At 59.5% G+C, this 10,026-nt stretch overlaps 1 protein-coding gene across 2 annotated transcripts; it reads right to left on the reverse strand.

Annotated features, from left to right (window-relative positions):
• Window positions 1-570: 570 nt before the first annotated feature.
• NFATC4 (nuclear factor of activated T cells 4) lies at window positions 571-9,637 on the reverse strand. 2 transcript variants are annotated; one of them, XM_060144416.1, is made up of 10 exons: window positions 9,437-9,637; window positions 7,241-8,336; window positions 5,742-5,904; window positions 4,946-5,145; window positions 4,480-4,652; window positions 3,861-4,001; window positions 2,900-2,955; window positions 2,493-2,619; window positions 1,726-2,307; window positions 571-993 (listed from the first exon to the last, which is right to left on the reverse strand). In XM_060144416.1, exons 1-10 carry the CDS (start codon window positions 9,534-9,536, stop codon window positions 926-928), a joined length of 2,706 nt encoding a protein of 901 aa, XP_060000399.1. In that variant the 5' UTR covers window positions 9,537-9,637; the 3' UTR covers window positions 571-925. The 2 variants fall into 2 exon arrangements, with proteins under 2 accessions (XP_060000399.1, XP_060000408.1); XM_060144425.1 differs by lacking the exon at window positions 1,726-2,307 and having other exon boundaries at window positions 9,437-9,580.
• Between the last annotated feature and the right edge of the window lie 389 nt (window positions 9,638-10,026).

The raw sequence follows: 10,026 nt of genomic DNA on the forward strand, positions 1-10,026 counted from the left end.
GTGGAGAATCCAGAGTGTGGATGGACCCATGCCAGCCCTCCCTCATCTCCTACCCTGCTCCAGGGAGATAAGCTTCAGGGGCCTGACCTCCATGGGTTAGGATATCTGAGGGTGGGATATCTGGGGGCAGGAGCCCAGAAGTGCAGCGTTCAACCTACTGTTGATTAGCTGTGTGACATAGGGCAAGCCCCCTTCCCTCTCTGAGCCGTAGACGCCTCCTTTGTAAATGAGGGAGAGGGACTAGACTGGTGTTTCCCGACCTTGACTATGAATCAGAATCATCTCGGTGGTAGCAAGAGAAAGTAACTTGAAAATACACAGATCTTCCCAAAGCTCCTAAAAGAAACTGAATCCCCAGGGAAGAGAGGTCTACAAACCCTGGCTCCCGACCTCACCCCAGTTAGGGAGCCTCTGCGACCCTTCAAACCCTCTCCACCCTCTCGCGCTGATACTCTTTGGGATGTAATCTTCCCGGCCACATCCCATCCCTTCCCAGGTTCTAAGCCTCCTCTGGCCAGGGCTAGAGTAAGCTGCCCCATGTCTCTCTCCAAAGAGTTTTGGAGCCTGAAACACTAGTCAGCGAGCAGTTTATTACCCATCAACCTGGCCCCAGCCTCCCAGCACCGTGGGCTGTACACAATCTAGACACGGCCTTCACTCCCGGCAGTCCTCCAGTCCTCGCTCCCAGTAACCCCCCAGGGTCCACCCCCATCCCAGGCCTCCACATTCCCCCGCCCCCAGCCCTCCAAGGCAGCACCAGGCCCCGGGGGCCACACCTCAGCTAGGGGAGGGAAGGGAGGGCAGGGGAGAGCAGGCAAGAAACTGGGGAAAGAGGAACCAGATTGGCCCCCAAGCCTCTGGAACCGCCATCCCAGGATGAAGGGAAAGTGGGCAGGGCAGGGGGGAGCGGGGGTCAGGCGATGGTTCAGGCGGGAGGCTCTTCTCCAGGAGGTGCAGGGAAGCCACTCAGGTCTCGGCCAATGATCTCACTCACTGTAAAGGAGGGGCAGTTGAGAGACTGGGCAAGGGTCAGGTCGCCTCCTTTTCCAGAGACCCCCAATCCATTCCAGGCAGGCCTCGTCTAGGATGCCTCCAGGCTCCTCCTGCACTGGCTTCTCTACCACTGGGCCTCAGTTTCCCCACTGTGTCCTGACCCCTGCTCTCAATCAAATCTTGCTGAACTCCATCCACGTGGGTTCTCAGGCCCCCTTCCTGCTGGCTTGGCCTGCAGCGTCAGGGCAGTCGCTGTCAGCAGGGCCGGAGGTGGGTGTAGCCAGTGGGAGGAAAGAGAGGCGAAATAGGAAGGCCCCTCATCACCAATCCAGACCACTGTCACCAGCTTTCGGGGGAAGCTGAGGCAAGGGAAAACGTGCTCGGCTGGGACACCAGCAAGCCACTGCCCCTCTCTGAAATTCACTGCCTGGGTCTGCAGATTGAGGGAGCTGGATTGAATGATCTTGCAAGTACTTCTAGCCCTGAGATTCAGCGATCTGGGGCCGAGGGCCGAGGCAGCAGAAAGGTTAGGCAGGTACTCCGTGCCCCCTTCAGAATTCAACTGGATTCAACTGGCCACACGCACCACGCACTGGCCTCCTGAGGCCCTCCAGCTGGCCCTGAGGGACCATGGAGGCCCAGCCTCTGCGAGGCCAAGCTCCAGCCCTCAGCAAACATGCAGAGCAATCTCTTGCACACACTCACACTCGCAGCCCCTGGTCCCACACCCACCTTCCTCCAGCGTGATACCCTGGATAGGGACACTGTCTCGGAAGCTGCCGCCGTAGCCACCCCTGGACTTCTCCTGCTCCGGAGCCCCCTCCCCAGGGCCATAGCTCGGCCCTACCTCACTGTAACCCTCAGCAGGTGGGGGGTGAACACTGCTCTGGGGAGCGAAGGGGCCTTCAAGTGGTGGGGATGCAGGTAGTGGAGGCCGGAAGGGGGCTGGAGGAGGGAACGGCAGCCCCAGGGGAAAGGGGGAGCCCCGTCCTCCATAGGGGTCGCTAGGGAAGGGCCGGGGAAGGAATGAGACTGGAGGTGGGCGGGCGCAACCTGTGGTACCCCCAGTCTCAGGGAACATCCGCGGGCCAGGTCTGTAGGATGGCGGGGGCCCCGTCTGGGGGTACAGAGGGGGCGTGCCATAGCTGAAGCCTTCTGACAGGTAAGGAGTTTCATAAGCAGGGTCTTCATGGGGATAGGAGGGGTAGGGGGGCCTGGGTGGTGAGAAGTCCATGTCAGAGCCAAAGTGGGGGCCCGATGCTGAAGGGAAGCCCCGGAGAGATGCGTCCGGTAGAGGCTCCTCCTTGAAGATCACTGGACGGATGGGAAGGAGGACACGCTGGTGAGAGGGCTGGCAGTCTCCCCGCCGCGCACTCTCCAACCCTAGGTCTCTTCTATCCCTAGGTCTCATCCCTCCCTTGACCCCTCACTGCATCCCTGTGCCCCTGCATCAGTCCCCACGTCCGCATCCCCCCACCATGGGCTGTTCCGGAGCGCACCAGGCAGGAACTTGAAACTCTGGGTAGGACTGCGCTTCCTCCGCCCGTTGGAGACGTAAAAGTAGACCTGGACTGGCCGGGACACCCGCTTGTTGCTGTACTCAGGGATGGTCAGGGTCAGCGTCACCTGGGGAAGAGCAGAGGATGAGGCAGGGGGCCCTCAGGGATCTAGGCTCAGCCCAGCCCTTCCAAGTACCCTAACTCCACCTCCTGGCTTTTTCCATTTACAAAGGAGCAAAGTTCATTCCCTAGAGGTGTCCCTGCTTCCAGAGTGGCCAGGTTGCTTCCTCTAGAAAAGAACAGGTAGCTGCTGGAGTCCACTCCAAGCACAAGGGAGCCGGCTGAGAATCTCCTGACTTCTCCCACCCCACTCCCACCCACAGGGGGGACCCTAGTGACACGGGTACCTCATTGCTCTGCAACCGGTTCACTGTGGCCTCCTCCTCCCATTGCAGCTTTCCGTCTGTGCAGGAAGAACAGGGAGCTCCAGCCCAGCCGCACGGCCCCTACCCCTTGCCCCGTGCCCAGGCCTCCGCCATTTCCCCTCCTGCTGCAGCCACGGCCAGACTCAGAAGGTCCTGACAAGGCCTAGCTCACAGGGAGCCCGCTGCATGTTTACTTAACCCAGTAGGACAGGCAGGGTTTAAAGCAGTCTCCAAGATCTAGAGCCACAAGCTGGGGCCAAGAGAAATGGCAGGGCCAGTCCAGGGACCAGAAACAACTCTGGAACCCTCTCATGCAGCTCTAAACATCCCCTCCCATGACAGAGCCGGAAAGAAGTTCAAGGGTAGGAAAGGGTCTCAGCTTGAAGGGAGGCTATGAGACCCCAAGTCTCATGACCCAGAACCTCTGACTCTGCTCTGATATGGTCCTAGGGCGCTAAACTTGAGGATAGGGCTGGGGCTTTGGGTGGGCAGGGTTGGGGAGAGCAGAGGCCTCAGGTTGGTGAGTATACCTGGGCCCCTCGGTCTTCCCTTCTCCACCCCGGCAGCTCTATTCTGGGGCACCTCACAGCCTCCTGTAATCACAGCTGTGCTGCCAGTCCCATAACTCAGGAAGGGCTCAGGGTCCAAGTCACCTCTTTCCTTCTCATCTTCCCCAGCCACATGGGGGTAAATTAGCTCAAAGCTGACTCCTCAATAAAAGAATCTGTATTTCTTACATTTATTTGCCATCCTGAGCATTTCAGATGCCTAGAGTACGCATGGGGAGGAGACAGTATAACAGGACGGGCAGTCTATCTGCCCCATTTTACAGATAAGGAAATTGAGGCTCAACTTGCTAGTTTAGAGACAGTGCCAGAAATCATTCACCCTCCCGTTCCAAGCTCTTCCTGCCTGCCCTCCCCGCCTCCCTATAGATACTCACCAGGGCCCCTCTCGATGAACACCACCTTGGAGTCAGGCAGGAAGTTGGAGCCAGTCAGCACTAGTTCCTCCCCTCCCGTCACGGAGCAGGCACTGGGGCTGTAGGCCTCCACCTGGGGCAGCTCCTGAGCTGAGCGCTGGGCTGCAGGGCAGTGCAGGAAAGGCCTGGCTGGCTGGTATGGAGAGGACAGCCTCCTGTGCCCCAACCCTCCCTAGAATAACTGTCACAGGGCCCTGGAGGAGCCCTCCTCAGAAGCAGACACACAAGAAAAACAATGGTCTCTCTGGGGTCACACAGACCATGTAAGGAACCACTCCTGGGCAGAAAGACAGAGATGAACAGGGTAGGCCTAAGAGCTATGCAAACAAATACATGGGGGATACCCAGGGGCAGATGGAGGACAGGGTTGCTCTGGTCCAACCCAGAGGCACAATCTGGAGCAGGGGCAAAGTAGAACACTTCCCCCAGCCCATCCATGATAGAAATAAGGGCTGGGTCCTTTACAGGTGTCCCCAGGACCAGCAGGGCACCGCACATTCTGCAGAGGAGATGGGCAGACAGACACACAGACAAGAAGTTAGCCAGAGACAGAGAGATGCTACAGGGCTTCTTTGCTCACAGCACTCGATGGGCACCGATGCTGTCTGCACCGAGATGACCTTCCCGCTGCCTTGGGGCACGTGTACCCTGAATACCAGCCGCACGCGTGTGTTCTTGCGCCCGATGTCCGTCTCACCCTTCCGCAGCTCAATGTCTGAATTCCGAAGCTTCAGGATTCCGGCACAGTCAATGCTGAAGCCAAGAACGGAAGGCAAGCCCTCCCAGCTGATGCCAGAATCACCCTCCATCCAAAGCCCTAAATGACCTTCTCTGGGAGATGATGGGGGGCTATCGGAACCCAGAGGTGGTCTCTCCAGAGTACTGCCCGGCCCCAAAGTCCTCTTCTAGATGGTGAGAATGCCTGACACCTCCTAGGGATGACATCTAACTCTTCTGGGGAGAGGAAGAGTGGACCTAGCTTAGACCCCATGGAAAAGGCTAGTCCTCAAGCCCGCAGAATAAAGGGAAGGGGAGCTGGAACCTACTTGGCTGCCATGTTGTTCTCAGGGAGCAGGGTCATCTCCAACACCTTGGTACCACTGACTACAGCTTCGTAGCTGGCCGTGGCCACCATCTTGCCCGTGATACGGTGCACCTGATAGAAAGCGTGAGGTCGCAGGTTCCTCTCATCTGCGGTGCCGATGAACATCTGTAGGGTCAGTGGCTTCTCACTGTAGCCTAGGAGCTGGCAGAGGGAGACAAAGGCCACCCAGTTGAAATCCCCACTGTCTCATCCTTCATCCATCCCTAAGTTTTCAGTCCACCCCTGGAGAGGAGTGAAAGATAAAGGATATCCTGGAAGGGATTTCCAGGGGGAGATTGGGCACTAGTTTCTCCACCAGTTGTGGCGAAAACGTGGCCTGGAGTTCAGTGTTATTCTTGGAATGAGGCCCAAACTGGGCTGGGCAAAGGGGAAAATCTTCCAAGGGAGACTGGCCCAACTCAACAGAGACAACCTAACTCCCAGTGAACTTTGGCCTCAGCCTGACCCCTCCCCCACATCTGGCAGGCCACCATTTTCCAGAGTAGACATAAGGCTGGTGTCCCATGGGATGAGTGGAGCGGGGGGTGGAGGGACAGAGGAGTAGAAAGTACATCCGGGTCCTTGAAGTGCACCCTTCCTCCCCTAACACCAGTCCCTCCCCCAGGCCGCCTGCAGGGTCATTGCTGAGAGGGAGTGTGGGAAAGGGCAGTGCCATGGGTCTGCACAGCTGGAGCCCATCTGCAGGGATCTGGGACTGGAGAGGAGAGAGGCTACCAGGCCTGGCTTCTGCCCCTTACCTTGACAATGGGGTGACCACCAGGGGCAGCTTTGACAGCTCCCCGGCTGCCCTCTGTCTCATAGTGGGCCCGGTGGTGGGCTCTGGGCTGCACCTCGATCCTCAGCTCCAGCTGCTCATACTGGCTGGGCAGAGGCCAGTCCAGCGGGGGGAGGGCAGAGGTCCTGGACAGAGACAGAGAGAAGAGCACTGATCACCCGCAGCCTCACACCCCAATCAGGGCAGCCCTGGGTCCCAGCTCCCCAGGATGTGAAGAAGGAAGCGGCAGTGGGTATGGGAGAAAGAAAATTATAGCCGAAGTAAAACAGTCCATAAGTCCAGAAGCAGGGGAGATGGGGGACAGACCCCTCAGAGCCCCCTGAGTTGAGGGTATGTAAATGGGCACCAGGACTGAGACCCCCTTCTTCCCAGCTCTGAACACAGGGTCTGGATACAGAGGAACCCCCAGCCCAGTTTAACCCCCAAGCCTGGATAGGAAGAGTCAAGTAAAGAAGCACAACTTCAGGGACTTCCCTGGTGGTCCAGTGGTTAGGACTCTGCCCTTCCACTGCAGGGGTCATGGGTTTGATCCCTGGTCAGGGAACTAAGATCCCACATTTAAAAAAAAAAGAAGCACAACTTCAGACCAGAAAAGGTCTCAGAAATTAACCCCTTTGTTAATTTGTTAAGCCCAAATAAAGAAACTGAGGGTGGAACGTAGAGGGCTAAGCAAGCCAGCAACTGACAGAGCCGGGACTGAGCACATCCGTTCCCAGGCCAGCGCCCTTTCCACTAGCTGGGGCTGGACAGGTGGGTTCCAGAAAGCTGGGGGTTACGGATCTGCAACTTTCCTGTAGTGAGCGCCCAGATACCCTAGGCCAGGGAGTCTCAACCGGTAATTGCCCCCAGGTGATACTTGGCAATGTCTGGAAACAACTAAGGGAAACTTTTCTGGATGGAGCCAGCTTGATCTGACATCAAAGGTTTAGGATTATTGAAATGGACAAGGTTCTTTGAGGGTGGAAGGTGTAGAAGAACAGCAAGAACTGCTTGGTTTAATATGAATCCTTTGACTTGCAAATACATGCTACTTTATTCAAATCTAGCAGGTACACTTTTAAGCCACAAGTCAGGCCCTAGAAACTGAGTTAGAGAAGGGAGACTTGCTGCTGCCCATTGTAGGGCTGAAATCCAGCCCACGTTCCAGCACCGAGCTGGGGGTGGAGGACACCCTAAAGGAATTCCTCCTTTACCCACATGGTCCTTCTGGGGCTGGAGGCGCTTTTTCTAATTGATCCACAGGGAGTGACTGTCCTTTTGCAAATCATCTGTCCAAAGGGGGTGCGTTTTTTAAATTCTCCCTAAAACTGAGTAGTTTACCAGCAGCCAAGCTGGTAGCAGATTCTCTTTTGAAATGCCAAGGACACAGAACTAGGACCTTTCTTCAAACCCATCCCTTGGCCCTCCTGCTTCCTGGGTGAGATGACTGGAGACTGCAGTGGTGTCAGACACAACCCTCACCTGAAGATGGGGCTGTGTCCCCCAGTCCGGGCCTTGGACCAAGCCAGTGGGGAAGGCACCGCCAGGTAGTCCATGCCGGCAACCTCCTTCCGAGGACCCCCGGGAGGAGCCCCAGCCTCCTCTACTCCCGAAGGCAGCTTCCCATTGCACGGGGCAGGCTCCTCAGACCGAGGCAGGGCCACCGCCTGCTCGCTGGAAGTCCTCCGGGTCTTCTGAGGGATGCTCTCGGCTGGTGGGGCCCCCGTGTAGTCAAAGGGGCCAGGGGAGCCCGGGTCCCGGACCAGAGGCAATGGGGGTGCTGGAGGTGGCTCAGGCCCCTCCTCCCCTAGGCTGCCTCGGCGGGACAGAGCTGGGGAGGCCGAAGATGGGGTTCCTGAGCTGGAATAGCGCCGCTTGCCACATGGAGAGGCAGGTCGTGGGGAAGCTGGGGTGGGCCCAGGAGCGCTGAGGAGTAGCCAGCTATCCTCTGGACCCCGGCCTCCAGGGCTCGGACCATACAGGCTCCAGGGGTCATCGGGGGTCCACGGCCTAGGGGAGGCCCGGGGTGAGGGCAGTGGGGAGCCTAGGCCAAAGCGGGAGGCCGCCTCATTTAGCTCAGACTCCACCTCGTCACAGGCTGCATACAAGGCTGCCTCGTCAGAGGCATCTGAGAAGAAGCTCCAGGAAGACAGGCTGCTGCTGCCAGGGCTCGGGCTGAAGAAGGGACCCCCGCCCTGGCCCCCCGCCTCTCGGTAGCCTCCAAAGCCTTCTGGTGGGGGGTAATCCCTGGGGGATCCTTCCCCCCAGGCATCTGGGTTGTCCTCCAGCGCAGCTGGCGGGTCGGGAGTGGGAGAGATAGAGGTGATGCGGATGCTGGGACACTCAAGAACACGGCCTCCCCCCGCCCCCCCGGAGCCCCCTCCCGGCCCCCCCAGCCTCACTGACCGGGCTGGCTGGCTCTCCCAAGTGCCAGGTGAGGGGGCCGGGCGGGGTGGTGGGGAGTGCATGCCAGGCCGAGGGGGTGGGGGCCGGGGAATGCCAATAGGGGCAGCACCATAGGGAGGGGGCTCCCCCAGGCCCAGACGGCAGCATGGTGGGGTGTCCTCTGAGTCCAGTTCTGTCAAAATGGGAAGGGAAGGAGACAGAGAGAGGGACGTCACAGGAGATGGGGAGAGAGAGAAGCAGGTGAGATGTCTAGGTTCCTTGAGCGGGCAGCCTCCCAAGTCTGGTATGCTGCCCCCTCCTCAGTAAAGAGAGGTCTCTGAGATGCCCTTCAGAGCCACAAAGACAAAAGCAAAGTTGGCCTTGGGAAGGTGGAGGAGATGGATGGAGCCAGACGTGTCAGGTCTTTTCCTACGCAGAGAACATCACACTCTGAGCTCCTGGCCCTGGGACCTGGGGTACCAGACGGGGCGGGTCTCAAGGTAAGGGAGGCGGGTCGAGAGGGGCTGGAGCTGGGCCTGGAGGCGTGTTTAAGGAACCATTGGGCTGAGCTGGGGGCGACTCACACATGAACCCAATTAGCAGCGGTTCCCAAACCCCCAAACGGCGCTGGCAGGAGCCCCAGTTGCCATCGCAACGGTGGCCAGGGGAAGGGGGGCTCCAGGGCTGTGATGACAAGGGAAGGTGGCTCCTCCCTCACTCCCCCCAATCTGGGGGTGGGGGTGCAGCGGAGGGGTGCCGCGCGCCGGCCGGGCGAGGGAGGGGGTGGCGCGGGCTGCGCGGATTCCGTGCGAGCGGCGGCCGCCGCCCCCGGCTCAATCCCCGCCATCTGCCTCTCATTGCGGCCAGACGGGGGAGGGGGAGGGGCGCCCCGGCTGGGACTGAGAGCGCCCCCAGCCCCTGGCGTCCCGTCTGCGGGCCCAGGGCTCGGTCCCCAAGGGGCAAGCTCCGGAGCCCAATCTCCCCTTTCCCTGGCAGCGCCCGGGGCTCTCGGGACCGCTGTTCCCGCCCGCCCCGCATCCCAGTGACAGCCCAGCCGAAAGGCGGCGCGCAGCCAACGGCACCCCCCACCCTCACCCCAGTCACGACCTAAAAAGGAGAAAGTGGTGCCGGGTCCCCAGCCTCACCTCCGCAGACCCCCGAGCCCCGCACCTCCCCTCAACCTCTGAGCCCCTCATCTCTCACCCCAGGCTCTCTGCCCGAAAGTCCCCAGACTCAGGATCCCTGCGCCCTTCCCTCACGGACCCCAAGACCCCTCCCCAGCCCCGCACTGACCTTCCCCCGACCCCCCCGCGCCCAGCGGGGGGGCCTCCTTTTCCTCCCCGAACACCAGCTTAAATTCCAGCTCCTCATCCTCGCAGCTTGCTGCCCCCATGGATCCGGCCAGAGCCCCCAGGTCCCGGTCTGGGTGGGAGGGGGGATCTCAGGAGGCTGCAGTATCTTGACCCGTGGCTCCCGCCCTCCCTTCTCTGAGACGCCCCCTCCTCCGCCGCCGCCGCCTCCCTCCGGACGCCCCCTCGTTATTATAGAAACTTTTCCAAACTTTTTTCCCCAAACTTCTTCAAAGTGCCCCCCCAGCCTCTCTCTGATTGGCTGCCCGGGATGCTCCAGCCCCTCCTCCAGGGATGAGATGGGAAAACCACGCGCCCCTTGTCCCCCCCAATCCCTCCCTCCCTCCCTCCCTCCCTCTCTCTCTCTCTCTCCTCTCTCCAGTCCCTCCCCCTCAAAAAAAAAAAAAAAGAACAAAACTGAATTGGAAAACGGTCTCTCAAGCGTGGTAGGACCATAATGATGCCTATTGGCCCTCAGTTGTGACAATCATTTCCCCGCAGGGAGCACTACCACCACAATCCCCAACTTAGTCT

This window comes from Lagenorhynchus albirostris, chromosome 1, assembly GCF_949774975.1.
Source record: "Lagenorhynchus albirostris chromosome 1, mLagAlb1.1, whole genome shotgun sequence".
Classification (NCBI taxonomy): domain Eukaryota; kingdom Metazoa; phylum Chordata; class Mammalia; order Artiodactyla; family Delphinidae; genus Lagenorhynchus; species Lagenorhynchus albirostris.

Bases quoted from the DNA above. Each gene is read 5' to 3' on its own strand.
- NFATC4 (XM_060144416.1), bottom strand. From the start codon at position 9,536: ATGGGGGCAGCAAGCTGCGAGGATGAGGAGCTGGAATTTAAGCTGGTG. The intron at 5,905-7,240 runs GTGAGGGTTGTG...GTCTCTGTCCAG, and splicing joins GGACACAGCCCCATCTTCAG to GACCTCTGCCCTCCCCCCGC. The intron at 2,620-2,899 runs GTACCCGTGTCA...GCTCTTCCCCAG, and splicing joins ACCGGTTGCAGAGCAATGAG to GTGACGCTGACCCTGACCAT.